General features: G+C 36.0%; 1 protein-coding gene across 2 annotated transcripts in view; it reads right to left on the bottom strand.

The window, feature by feature from the left end:
* The window catches only part of KIAA1549L (KIAA1549 like), a 93,826-nt gene extending 81,260 nt beyond the window's left edge, over window positions 1-12,566 (bottom strand). The window contains exons 1-6 of one of the 2 annotated variants that reach the window (XM_070735474.1): window positions 12,246-12,566; window positions 8,874-9,458; window positions 6,823-6,935; window positions 5,448-5,667; window positions 3,440-3,573; window positions 663-825 (exon numbers count right to left, since the gene is read on the bottom strand). In XM_070735474.1, the coding sequence (XP_070591575.1) occupies window positions 663-825; window positions 3,440-3,573; window positions 5,448-5,667; window positions 6,823-6,935; window positions 8,874-9,458; window positions 12,246-12,375 (1,345 nt within the window). In that variant the 5' untranslated portion in view covers window positions 12,376-12,566. Of the gene's footprint in view, window positions 1-662; window positions 826-3,439; window positions 3,574-5,447; window positions 5,668-6,822; window positions 6,936-8,873; window positions 10,834-12,245 lie in introns of those variants that run through there. The other variant, XM_070735466.1, reaches the window with a different exon arrangement.
* Window positions 12,567-14,081: the final 1,515 nt, after the last annotated feature.

The following is a 14,081-nucleotide window of genomic DNA, read 5'->3' as shown; positions in this document are numbered from 1 at the left end:
AAACTTACCACTGAGAAAGATTCTTCTTCACCAGGTCAAACTCGCTCCAAACAGGTGGACCAAGACAAGCCCCTGTCACCTCAACTGCCTCGTTGTCAGTCAACTCTATACTCCAACTGGAGTCAAGATCAGTCCAGATCTGAGTGATTTTATCTGCGAAAAACTTATTAAAGGCCTCGGCACTACCCTGCAAGGGCTCCCCAACTGCCCCCTGGTTAAGAAGGGAGTGAGTGACCCTAAACAGGGCAGCCGGGCAGGATTCCGCAGACGCAATCAGGCTGACATTGTAAGCACGTCTTGTCAACCTGATTTCCACTTTGTAAATCTTAATATGAGTTTTTATAAGTGTTTGGTCAGATTCGGATCTTGTCTTTCTCCAACGCTTCTCAAGACTTCTCTTCTGGCGATTCATTCCCCGGAGCTCCTCAGTAAACCAAGGAGACCTCCAGGGTCTGTTGCCAGAGAGAGGTCACAAAGGCACAATTTGATCTAGAGCCTCCGTCGCAGCCATATTCCAGGCTACAGCAAGAGATTTGTGATTTCTTCTTGGGTTTTTTGAAAAATAAACTTTTGAAGTTTTTTGAATTTGTATTTTAACTTTTTTTTTTTGAATAAAATAAAGATAGAACAATAAAATAGGGAGTAATATAAAGAAGACTTACCGTCAGCAATATTTAGTGGTGGAAAAGTAAGATAGAATCCCACCAATTCTGCTGAAAGCTGATTAAGAAGGTTGCTTGAAACTGTGCCATTTAAGACTGTACTTTCATTTCTCACCACATAAAACAGAGTGACAGACTGAGACACATTTGATGTGTTCAGGATCTGAAAAACAATAAAACAATTGCAATAGAGACAAAGTGGATAAATTCATTTTGATTTATTGCTCTTTCCATGTATTATTACATTACTACAAAAATCAAGGGTGAATGTGAATCATGCTATTATTGTAAAAGACACATGCGCCCAGGTATTTTCACTCGTTTGATAGACAATCCAACCAACTCAACAGGCAGTAGAAAAGAATATTTCAATTCCACAAACAAAAATTCATCTTGGAAGCACGTTCTTTCTATCTATAATGATGGGCCATTTGGATGTATCTATAATGATGGGCCATTTGCCTGTATATATGAAAGAAAATTGTAACATTTCTGGTGTTATGTTTAATTTTAAGAACTGAACATTCAAAACATTCAAATCTGATTTTTCTAATAGTTTTCCCCCCCACCCATTTAATCTAAAGGGCTATCAACAATACAAATTATAACCAATGTTATAGTATGGAAAGTAGAATTGGGGGAAAATGGGAACGGGAACAAGCAAGAGAAGTAAAAATGGCATGTTCCATGTACGGAGGAGACAATATTTCATTCAGGTTTCTTCCATTAAAACAAATAGTGAGTGGAGAAAGTTCAAATGGGACACGTGTCTTGTCTTCATGGTAATGCCATATTCAACAGAGTAATGTTATACCCACAAAGTTTACTACCTGCTTTTAGTGCATATTATGCAAGTCTAATTGCACAGACCTGCAGCAAACATCTGGGGCAGACAAGTCTGCCATCCTTTCTTGATGCTCAAAGAAGCAAAAGAGCACACATAACTCTTCCTTGTCTCTATTAATTTTAAAAATGCCCCCAAAATATGCTGTGCATCACGCATGAGTTAAAAGAACCAAACAAATTCTTGCTTACAGGCATATTCTAAATGTAAGAGAACTGTTTTTAAACAATGAGATAAAGATCTCATCTACGATAGGAAGGTGCTATTACAAGATTCTGTACTGATGAAGGACAAAAATATTGTAAGGGGAGGAATATACAGGCATCAGGTCCATTCACTCCTATGACTCTTGATCATTGCTGGCTTTCTATCTGCTTAGAGGGTATAATATTCTAAGAACCATTAAATTATATTTACAAAGGAATATAATTATATGATCCTAAAAGGTGTTAAAAGTTCAAACTGATAATAATATAGATCAGTTTGCTCATATAACAATTATTCAAATTCCAAATAAATATTCTTGTTATGATTTCAGTATTTTTTTTCATAAAGTAAATACTGTATATGATTCATACTCTTTCTACACAAAGTAAACAGTTCATTTCTGCCATCAATCTTATCAAGCCAAACTTTTGACACTTCTTTCCTTTGGCATGTCCCTGTGGATTTTTGGCATGACTAGTCAACTAGAAAGGAGCCTATCAAACTTTATTTTGATTTTTTTACCACTCAATATATAGAATATGACTACATATCTGGAAGTGAGTATATGGTTTAGGTTTTTAGCATCTGAAAATAGAATAGAATAAAGAATAGAATAGAAACTAGAATAGAATAGAAGAGAAGAAAAGAAAATAGAATAGAATAAAGAATAGAATAGAAACTAGAATAGAATAGAATAGAAGAAAAGAGAAGAAAATAGAATAGAATAGAGAATAGAATAGAAAATAGAATAGAATAGAAGCAAAGAGAAGAAAATAGAATAGAAGAAAATAGAAAATAATAGAATAGAACAGAATAGAATAGAAATTAGAAGATAAAATAAAGAACAGAACAGAACAAAATAGAATTCTTTACTGGCCAAGTATGATTGGACACCCAAGAAATTTGTCTTTGGTATATATATTCTCAGTGTACATAAGGACATCCATCAATGTATTCATCATAAAAAGATACAACACTTAGTAATAGTCAAGGTTACTAATAAGCTATCAATTTGTACTAGGAAACAAGTAAAAAATATAAATTGAAAGATACAAGCACATGGTTATAGTAATCAATGGAAAAAGATAGATAATAGTAAGGAAGAGAAGAATAGTAGTAATACAGTCTCAGGAAATTATTTGACAGCGTTGTGGGAATTAGTTGCTGAGCAGTGTGATGGGGAAAACTGTCCTTGTGTCTAGTTGTTCTGATATGCAGTGCTCTATAGCATGGTTTTAAGGGTAGAAGTTGAAACTATTTATGTCCAAGATGTGAGGGGTCTGTGGATATTTTCACAGCCCTCTTTTTAGCTTGTGCAGTATACAGATACTCAATGGAAGGCAGGTTGGTAGCAATTATTTTTCCTGCAGTTCTAATTATCCATTGAAATCTGTGTTGTCTTGTTTGGTTGCAGAGTCAAACCAAATAGTTGGAGGTGCAAGATGACAAACTCAATAATTCCTCTGTAGAACTGAATCAACAGCTCTTTGGGCAGTTTGTGCTTTCATCTTCTATGTTTCTACAATAAATGGAGGATAATAAGATAAATGAATAATAAATTACAACTGTCATCATATGAATCATGAATTTTCTCTTAATAAATGGTAATAATAAAATATATTTATATTGGCATTCCAATCATACTGATAACAGACAGAAATAAGACCTACAAAGAATCTTCACCTGTTGTACATAGTAATAATTTGATGAAGATAAGAATTTTTACCTGAACATTTAATTTGCTAGTGGTATTCAAGACTTTCCTCTCAGCATCTTGAAATGCTCTCTGCAATCTTTGTTCCATTGTCTGAACAAATCTGCATGACTGTATGTTGTCTGATTCATCCACAAACTGTAAATCTAGATGAACAAGAGCCATTGCAATTTGTGAATATATATTTTCTTGCAACAGTACTGAAATGTTTGGCCATTTCTTTCTTCTAGGGTGATTTTTGCTGCCCTACCTAGCCGATATTTCATGGAGACCAGACAAGGTCAGCCACATTCACACGAATTAGAATTAAGCCCACTGAATGCAATACTGTACTTACTTCTAAATTAACGGAACAAAATTCACTGCACTAGGTTTCATGCAACGGCATTAAAATGGAGCATTAAATATATAGTACAGGTATATGTTGCTTAACAACTATTTGTTCAGTGACTGTTTGAAATTATGGCAATGCTGAATAAATGTTACTTATGGCCATTCTTCAAAATTCTGGCCATGGCAGCACCCTCATTATCACATGATCATGGTCCAGGTACTCAGTGCCCAGTTCGTGATAACAAAGTCCATGGAAGCTGTGTCACATAATCACTATTTGCAAACTGGCTCTCCACAAAGTCAATGGGCAAGCCAACAGAGCAATTCACAAGTTGCTCCAGTGGTGGGTTCCTACCAATGCGGTCCAGAGCAGCGCATTGATAGGAACCCACTGATGATGCAGTTTTCGACATTTTTTTCCCGACTTCTCCATGTCAGAAGAAGTCTCCCGTCTACCCTCATCTCAATGCTGACTTTATTCTTCATCCAAAGCACAGCTGAGAATCTCCTCAGCTATGTTTCTGCTTGTAATGTGGTCCTGAGCATGGTGGGATGTGTATGTGTGCGCAAATGTGCACCAGTAGCAAAATTCAACTGGAACCCGCCCCTGGTTTGCTCCCACATTCTGTCCACCCTGCAGTACTCCCCATCAGCCCACAGCCTCTGCCAGTCCTCCTTCAGCCTCCCTTGACTTGCACACAGCCTATGCCAGCTCTCACATAACTTAGATTAGATTAGATTTATTGGATTTATATGCCGCCCCTCTTCGCAAACTCGGGGCGGCTTGCATGCAACCTGTGCCAGCCATCCCTCACAGAACCTCCACGCTCCTTACCCGAGACTCCTGTGTCTCCTTGCTTAATGATTGAATATCTTGAAGTTACAATGGCAACCAGTGGTGCCTGAGATTGCTGTCACTTTGTAATGTCATCATGTGATATCACACTTTATAACCACATCTTTTAGTGAGGGCAATTCCATTCCTAATGATGGTCATAACCTGAGGACCACTACCTTAGTAATGCTGCACTATGTTTCTATTTCAAGTAAATCAATTCCAAACCAACTAATTATGATGGATACAATCAGTACTGTTGTTTGGATTTTTTCCCCTCCTTCCTCTTTAACTCTCATGCTTTCTGTGTTGTGTTTTTAAATGATAAATGTAGAACAGACACTTTTGATAGTAGTATTTGTTAAGCATTCTGCGAACCTTTTTGAAAAGTGTTAAAAACTTTTTAAAGAGCAGGAAAATAGTGTGATACAGTTAAAGGAATAACAAAAATCAATTGTTGTAACACATATAAAAAGTGTGCTTTGTTGCTTCAGACTTAGTAGTTTAAAACAAATTTAAGCAAGCTTATTAGTTAATTCACTTTTACAATTAAAATAGCTAATTTTATCTAATTAAATGCCACTCTCTTAATTTTCAAGGGGCAGATTGACCCAATTGTTCTCAAGACAGAAGAACAAGCCTTAAACAGGGAAGGGGGGAATACCCACTTGTCATACATTTTGATTATTGGCGAACACTGTCTTTGGGGCCAGGTTTAGTTCCCCAGTCCAATTTAGAAGAACTTTGGGTGTACAAAGATCTTTTTACTTCCTGTTCTAACACTGAAATTTGTAGCTGTACTAACAGATATAACCCTATTACCTCTGAGATTGTACAGTAGAGAAAATTTACCTGTTTTCAGCTGAAAATGATAAGCTGGCAATGGGTTCCATGGCAAGGCTAAGACAGCAACGGAATGAAGGTTTGGCACATGTTTCCTAATATCCAAAGTGGCATTAGTTACACCATAAGCAATTAGCATTTCAATAACCACAGCAGGTATGAAAACGAGTCTGTCCTGAGTAACATAGTAACCAACTGTCACATTGTTTGATTGTTCCAGAATTTCTATCTGAAAAATAAAAAAGATAAATAGGCATTTCATATTCTTCACAATTAAGTGTTTTGATTCAGATTGCTAAGGCAATTGTATGTCTCTTTTGTTCAAGGAACTAAAAAGATTAAACTGTTAAACTCAGAGAAATGTTCAAGACAAAATTGCCCTTTCAATAAAATTATGAATAATTAAAAATGTTTTGTTAGATTCATTGAAGAATGAGCATGAAGTAAAAAGCATTTGGCCTTAGGTGACCTAAGTAACTCAATGGATTACTCCCTTTGTTGACTAATTTAGTATTCATTAGTCATATATTACTAAATTCTACTATTGTGTCTTGGAAAAATGCAAGTTCTTATAGCAAATTCCATATGAGAAGTTTCTTGGTTTTATGTTATATTATATGCAAATATGAATTCAGAGCTTGCCTTAGAAAATACTGGAACATTGGAATGGAATACTAACTATGCATTTTACAAATCCATAGAGACTATTATTCTTTTGGAATAAAGGAAAAATATCAATGGAGGGGATACTAAAGTTGTAGAAACCAAAACATTATGCAAACCAGAGAGCAGCTTAATAACAGAAATAGCTCTCTATTGTATCTCCTCAATTATTCTGAAAGTCAATTTTGTATAATGTTCCCCTTTTTCAGATTGATCTATTGCATCTCCTACAAGTTAACTGACCTTAACTGAATAACAGAAGTAACCTTGGAGGTTTTCTAGTCCAACCCCACATTCAAGCAGGAGACCCTATACAATTTCATACAAATAACTGTCCAATCTCTTCTTTAAAAGCCTCCAGGGATGGAGCAATCACAACTTCGGAATGCAGGCCATTCCACTGGTTAATTATTAGCTAAAAATATATCTAAAATAATAGACATCACATTCCACTGGAATGAGTTGCATGTTCCATTAGGGACACTGCATTTTCAACCAGAAATTGCTCATTGTAAACTGCTCAGATTTTTCAGTGTTAATGATCAAAGCTCCTGCTCTGCCTAAAATCAAGGAAATATATTCTAAAAGAAACTGGTAGATAAAAATAGTTTGTTTTCATATTTGTAATTTGCAACAATTCTTCCAATTCTATACATTGTCACAAAGATGTTAAATGTTGTGTACTTAATCTGATTATAAAACAGACACCAAACTTGCTTACTTGTGCATTGACATTTTGATTGAAAGCTTGACGCAATGCTAGGGTGAGACCTTTAGTGACATTTTGTTTCAAGGAGCCATTCAGCAGCAGTCGTCTTGTATTCAGAAACAATACTAGAATGTAAAGATGCATATTTATTTACAAGCATCCTTTGTTCTCTATCTTTTTTTCGAAATCACAATGCCTAGCCATATAATTTATAAACAAACTGAATTCTGCAAGGGAATTTACATTCAGTACTGAATACTTGAACTCAGATAAAAATTATTATTTACAGTCAAAGACCATTATTAATTGTTAATCTTTAACCAACCAAAGCAACTATGTCATCATAATCATATTTAAATCATTAGAAATATAAACGTTTCTTAGAGCAATATTTCTGGCCTAGAAAAATCTGCAGCTTCTCATAAAGTTTCCTAATTTGCTACTTGATGACAAAGTCTTGCCTCCTTATTTTGGCCTTTTCATAAAATTGGCTTTTATACGTGATTCGAATTTTGTAATTGTTCTGGATCCATTTCATCAAATGTTCTCAGGAATAGACTATCTGGTGGTGTGACCTCAGAACAACCTCGGCTATCCTGGAACTCTCCAAATGTACTGCGACTCTTGGAAATTTAGGAGCCAGCTTGAGAAAGACTGCCTTGGAGGAAGAAGAGGACAATACAAGGGAATTAAGCAGATCTTGATATTGCCAGCACCTTAGAAAATGCCATTTGTGGAATCCGGAAGTTGAGGAAATCAATGTTCCCTAGCTGGTCCCATCCTTTATCTCCAGGCATAGATTATCCACAGGAACAGAGGTAATAGTATGTTCAAACAGAAGCCTAGAATCAAAGACACAATTTCCCATCTAGAAACACAATGTTCCCAATTCCCAAATCCTACCCATAATCATGTTCAAATTAGGATCTTCCTAATAAGCTTATACATTAGGAAGGTATAATACTTCTGGCAAGATCAGAACCAAACAGACTAAAGTTAAGAGGACAGATGAAAACTGCTCCTTGAAGAAGGAGATCTCAAGCCACCAGCAATACATGGGTGGGGAAAAGAGTCAGAAATAATAAATATTGAATTTATCAACAGTAGAGTTTATATTTTATACTGAGAAATTGCTGAAATCCATTCTTATAATTCTTGTAATACCTTACTTATTAAAGACCTGTGTCTTTGAATCTTTATCAATATGATTCCAAGTCTAATGTCACCTAAAAGAAAGTTAATGGTTGGAATGAGACAGTAACATCAGCTATAAAGGTCTTGAGGTTGATGAATATTATCCCATGTATGTTTGTAAAATCTTTGCTGCACAGTTCCCTTTCTATCTTCTATAATTTGGAAACATGCGGCATCGTGTGGAGTGCAAAACTGCTAAAGCCTGAAAGGAATTTCCTGCTATTTCAAGGTGAGAAAGTTTTTAAAAAAACTGTAAGAAAATCTTTATAACAAGGATATCAGAATTTTAAAAAGATCTCCCCAAACCTAGTCTTTCCTATGTGCATAATATGGACTTACCCTACCTGAAGTCCTTGGAGTTAACTTTTAACCATCAAATGGTGCCCATCTAAGTAATACACCAAGATTCTCAGTCTACTAGATCAGGGATCCCCAAACCCCAGGCAATGGACCAGCACTAGTCCACAGCATGCCAGAAACCAGTCTGCGCAAACAAGCAAAGCCCCATCCGCGGGATCCTAGCAGCCTGTGAAACCACAATTCTTCTGGTCCATGGGAAAAAAAACTCTCTCCAAGGAACCAGTCCCTGGTGCCTAAAAAGTTGGGGGGGACACTGTACTAGATAACTCTTGGCCTTGAGATTAAGTAGACTTTTCAGCCATTCAAAATTAATGGAAGTATCACTAGTTTTAGAACTGTGCTATAAGAATTTTGAGTTATGCTGAGAAAAAAAGATTTAAACAATACTATCTATCCACCTAGTTATCCTTTTCACATACTATGCTAATTTTTTAAAAATCCTGAAATTAATTATTACACTTTCATAATCAAAATCAATATCTAGCATCCAAATGTACCCATATTCATACCTGTCTTAACAAGCAGGTTTCTGGACAGCTGGCATTCCAGAGGGAGAATTGTTGTCACATTAACAAAAGCTGATTCAGTAGCAGCAACAGAAGCATTTTCAGCAGTTGTAGGGAGAAGTCTAGCTGTTTTCGCTGATGCTGTAATAGATGTCAAAGCTGCTGTCATTGTTAATGGGTATGCAGTTGATGTTTTACTGATGTCTGGGCTTGTGGATTTCTTGGTGTCAAGTAATGGTTCAGTTTGTCTTGGTGCATGTGTTGTGGGCACTGAAGCTGGACTAAATTTCTGAATTGGGGATGAACTAGTGATATATTCATGTATTACAAAACCATCCCTTGACACAACTGGAAAATTTGCATGTATTACTACTGGGCTTAAAGTTGGTGCCATTTTTGTGACAGTGTTATTTTTTGCTAAGGTTGATTTTAACGTGCTTAATGCCATCACAGATGGTGAACTGTCAGTACTCAGTGAGAACAAGGATGAAGTCAGCATTGGTGATGTTGGAGCTGATTTTCCTGTAACTGGTGTTGCTTCTGAAGTTGCTAGAGATGATAATACACCAGGAGACACAGACGGTAACACTGTAATGACAGAATGAGTAAAGTTGGTTGTTGGCAACAAAGAAGTTAGCTGCGTTTGTGAAGCATGGGTAGAAGTTATGATAGCTGCAAAAGTGGTATGTGTTTGCAATGGAGTGATTGTGGTGATCTCATTAGATATTTTAACTGTACCTTGGGCATTATTTTTATTGTTTGTGTGCAAAATTCTAGTAATGAATGCCGTAGATGGCTTGCTCAATTGATTATGTGTTTCTGAGTTAAAGTTATTTACAAAGTCTGTTGCTTTTCTTATGATCAAGTATTCTTCAGTAACATTTAATATTGGCATTGAGCTTACAATTGATTTAGAGGGAGCTTTTTTATTACTAATTGTACTAACTTCATTATTTACTGGAACAATTAATTTAGTAATGAACTGAGAAGCCGATGAAAATGGAAGTGAGGTGTAAAACATGTTTGTTGAGGCAAACAACTTTTCAGATTTACTGGTCTGAGGTTTGGGTGTCCTGTGCAATTTGTCAGTTGACAGCCATGCATGAGAATGTGTTGACAAATTTGTAGAAAATGTATCCAGATTAGATGTGTTAGTAGCTGTGAAATCTTTAGATGTAGAATAGGACTGCTTTTGATAACCTGAAGGGACATTAGTATTCCCAACTGAGAAATTCTTCAGAAAACATTGAGATGCATATATGTTTTGTTCTGATTGTAATAATGGCATTTCTGTAACCTGTGACCAGATATTTTGCTTTTGAAAAGAAGGTGAATATGATGTTTCTATGGAAGATAATGGTATGCTAAATTCTGAGAAACCTTTAGACTTCCTTTTAGTGAAAGGTACATTTGAAATCTGCTGAGCAGATGTTACAGTAATATTAATGGATGCTATTGAAGAACTGGAAGGTCGGTCCTTTACATAACTTGTTGATTGTTTCCAGATAGGAATCTTTGAATATGTTCTTTCTAAAGCTGTGTGACTTGCAATATCTTTTGTGGTTAAGAATATCTGAGTTGTCTTCTTTCCTGAAGACGCATTGCCATCAGTAGTGGACTGCCAATCTCTTTTGTCCCAGCGAGGAACTAAAGCTTTATTTGACATATCTAACTTGCTTTCTGAAGTGGCATCAATAAGATCCATGGAAAATGCTGCTTGGGTTCTCAGATGATCATCTGATGAAATAACTGAGATCAAATCATATATATTTGAAGTTGTCATAGCAGTTTTATATGTTGTGTCAGCCATATATAAATGTTCGTCAGCAGAATTATTTAAAAGTGGCTGAGATAAATGTTTTGAATATGAGTCTAAAGTTGTGATTAATAATATTGATTTTTTCTCTTTTGTTAAACTAAGATTTGGGTTTAGTTCTTTATATTGTATTGGCTTTAGCTTCATAGAATCATTAAGTGGAGTTACAGATGTGACAGTAGAACGAGATTTCAAAAGGTCTCTAAAAGAAGTTGGCGAAGAAACTGGAAAAGTTGTTCTTTCTTGTGAAAAAACATTTGGAAGGATTTCTTGCCAAGATGCTTGTTTGGTTACCGGAATTGTTAAAGAAAACTTTGTGGAAGCTGTCTTCCAAAACCAGTATGGAGGGATATTATTTGCACCAAGAACTGTGAACACTGTAGAATCTTTTGTGAGAGATTGTTGTTGCAATAATTTTGCCACAGGAAAATTAGGCAACCATTTAGTAGCTTCATAATTTCTATCAGGAGTACCTTTTTTAAAAATCCAGGTTAATTCCGTGATGTGAGAATTAGTTAAATTAGTCTCTGAAACAAAGTTAGGATTTGAAGTTGAAACAGTAGAATGAGTTGCAATGTAGGATGGCCAATTTGTCCTCATAATTAAGGAAGGGACCTCATCCATTGAATAGGAGGTGGGAACATTTGCCAATTTTGGTATTTGAACTATTGCTTTATCTCTTTTTATTATTTCTGAATTAACTACAGTTTGCACTATTGAGGAAGACATATTAGTCAAATGAGAAAGTCTTTGACTTTCAGGAGATATTAATGCTCTCTCTCCTGTAGATTTTGATATTATAATAGAGGACACTCTAGTATTGGTTTCTGATAATGAAGACAGAGAACCGGAGGTATGTAGAGCTGATGCATAAATCCATGGAATTGTTTTCCTACTTTTAAGAATTGGGTATGATGTGGTTACAAAAATGCTATTTTTCAAAGATGTTATATCCATTGGTTTACTTGTGAATGGCGGGGTAAAAGATGCTTTATGGATTAATTCAGAAAAAGAATTATTTTTTGTAAAACTCAGTGCAGCTTTCTGAGTAGGTGGTACATCAAAAATCTTACTAGGTATTAATGCACGGAAAGCAAATGGATGCCATTTCCTATCCTTTGGATATATATATATCTTGGCTGTTTCTATGGGATGCCTATTAATCAATTCAAAATTATAACTAGAGGAAGTGGTAGCAGCCCAAGATTCATTGCCAACCTTTTTGGGTAACGCATATTTTGTTGTGCTCAATGAATTAACTGATTTTTTATTTGAGTTAGATTTAGCTGTGTTTGTGCTGAGTAAATGTTTCACATTTTTGGGCAAGGGCAATTTGGTGGATGACACAGACGACTTAGAAACAACAATGATATGAGCTGTATTCTTTGTCAAAGACAAAGAGGATGATGATGGAAAGTTTGTAAGTATGTTTGATTTTGTGATTTCATTTGAAATGGAAGATGTTGTACATGGAATTATCTGAGATGACAAATTAGTAGCTGTATGTGTCACTGATGATGATGTAGACAATGCAGAGGGCACACTAATTTGAGGCAAACCTGATACAACAGTCATTTCATCAGCTTCCTGAGGCTTCGTTGGTGATTCAGTTGATACCTCAGAAGGTTCCTGCGATGCACTGCTGCCACTGCCTTGATAGAGTGTTGGTAAAAGCCTAGTTTGGTCCATAGTTCTGGTCCGAGTTCCTGCTAATGTACTTTTTATTATCTGAAGCAAATTAGCATTCTCCAAGGCTTGCCTCACTGAAATGTCACCCACTGAGGAAGACTCAAGTTCTTTAGAAGGCCATGTTGGTGATAATGCAGTTCTCCAGTTAGTAAAAGGTTCTGAAGAGGGAGCAACATTTATCCGTTGTTGCTCAGCACCTGAAAGATAATACATTTGTAATGAAAACCTACCAAATTTCTATTAAAGCAGAACACATGCATTTGAATTTCTTTAGAAAGGTATTGCACCCATCTCCAGCTCTCTTTCAGATAGAACACTTAATCGGAGATCCCATGGGAGCATAAACTGGTCAAGGATGGATTATACTGGCATAAAAATCCAGTTTCCTGGATTCATCAGAATCTAGTCATGTCACTAATAGAACATAATTGTATTCCAACTCAGCCTTCACAAGTAGTGATAAGATATTTACTCATGAGTAAAACAAGCCCGTTTTTATAACAGGGCAGGAATAGTATTTTATTCAGATGGATGGACAAAAAAAAATCCCCAAATGTAATTAGTCCCAACAAACCTAGGTTTAATCAAGAAATCCAAATTGCTTGCTGTATACTAGAAACGAACAGATGATTGTGACAATCAGCCACTCCCAAACAATGTTCCCTCTAATTTTTTTTCGGTGTGGGTGGAAAAGTATAGTGTCTGAGTAGCAGTCCCTTTGGGACTGGGCGGCATAGAAGTATATATATATAAATAAATAAAAATTCCCTTCTTTTTTATTAAAAGAAATTAATAATAAACCAAAACCAAAATCTATTACTATTAAAACTAAAACAGCCAGCAAAACCAAAAACACAACTATTAATAAAGCCATGCTTTAAAATTTTCATTTCTTAAATATTTATCATAGTATTATAGTAATCTAATAATACTATGAACACCAATGCATCAATTAATATATTTCCATAAATTATACTTTTCTATAGTTTCATTCAACATTTCCAAGCTCAATTAATTTTCAGGCACTTAGCATTTACTATTATTAACTTTCATCAATCTTCTACATTTCCAAGTATATTTTAAATTCATAATGCAAACTCATAAAACCAGACAGTACATATCATAAACCCCTTATTTACCATATGTATCTTCCATTAATTTTACCTATGTAATTTGATATACTGTAGTTCTAAAATTCTAATCCAATTTTTTAAAATTAATACATCCTAATATTAAACAACACCTAAATATATCTTTTACCAATATTCTATAGTCAATCCATATTTAATAATCAATCATCCCTCCTCAAATGTCTACCACTGTTCTCATTTCTGGATCCCTCTCCTGTCTTGGGTGCTTTTTACCATATGCTTTAAATCAAGAGTCTTTCTCTCTCCCTTTCTCTCCCCCCTCTTTCTCTCTCTTTTTCTCACTTACTTTCTCTCTCCTTCTCTCTTTCTTTCTATCTCGCTCTGTCTGTTGCTCTCTTTCTCTCTCTCTCTGTCAGCAAGGGTGCTGCAAGAGCGCTTTCTCTGAGCGCTTCGGGAACGCCTGCCCTGCCTCTACTGAAGCCAAAGAGGGAGCGGATTGGGCGGGCGGGGGGCAGCGGTGAGAGGCCAGGGGCACGAGGGGGCCAGAGGCACCGTGGGGAGGCGGGGGCAGCCGCGGCTTCCTTTCCTTCCACTCATCTCTACTGCTGGCGCCTC

Source organism: Erythrolamprus reginae, chromosome 1 (assembly GCF_031021105.1).
Source record: "Erythrolamprus reginae isolate rEryReg1 chromosome 1, rEryReg1.hap1, whole genome shotgun sequence".
NCBI classification, from domain to species: domain Eukaryota; kingdom Metazoa; phylum Chordata; class Lepidosauria; order Squamata; family Dipsadidae; genus Erythrolamprus; species Erythrolamprus reginae.
The sequence above is the reverse complement of the archived record's forward strand: the minus strand, read 5'-3'. Positions and strand labels throughout refer to the sequence as shown.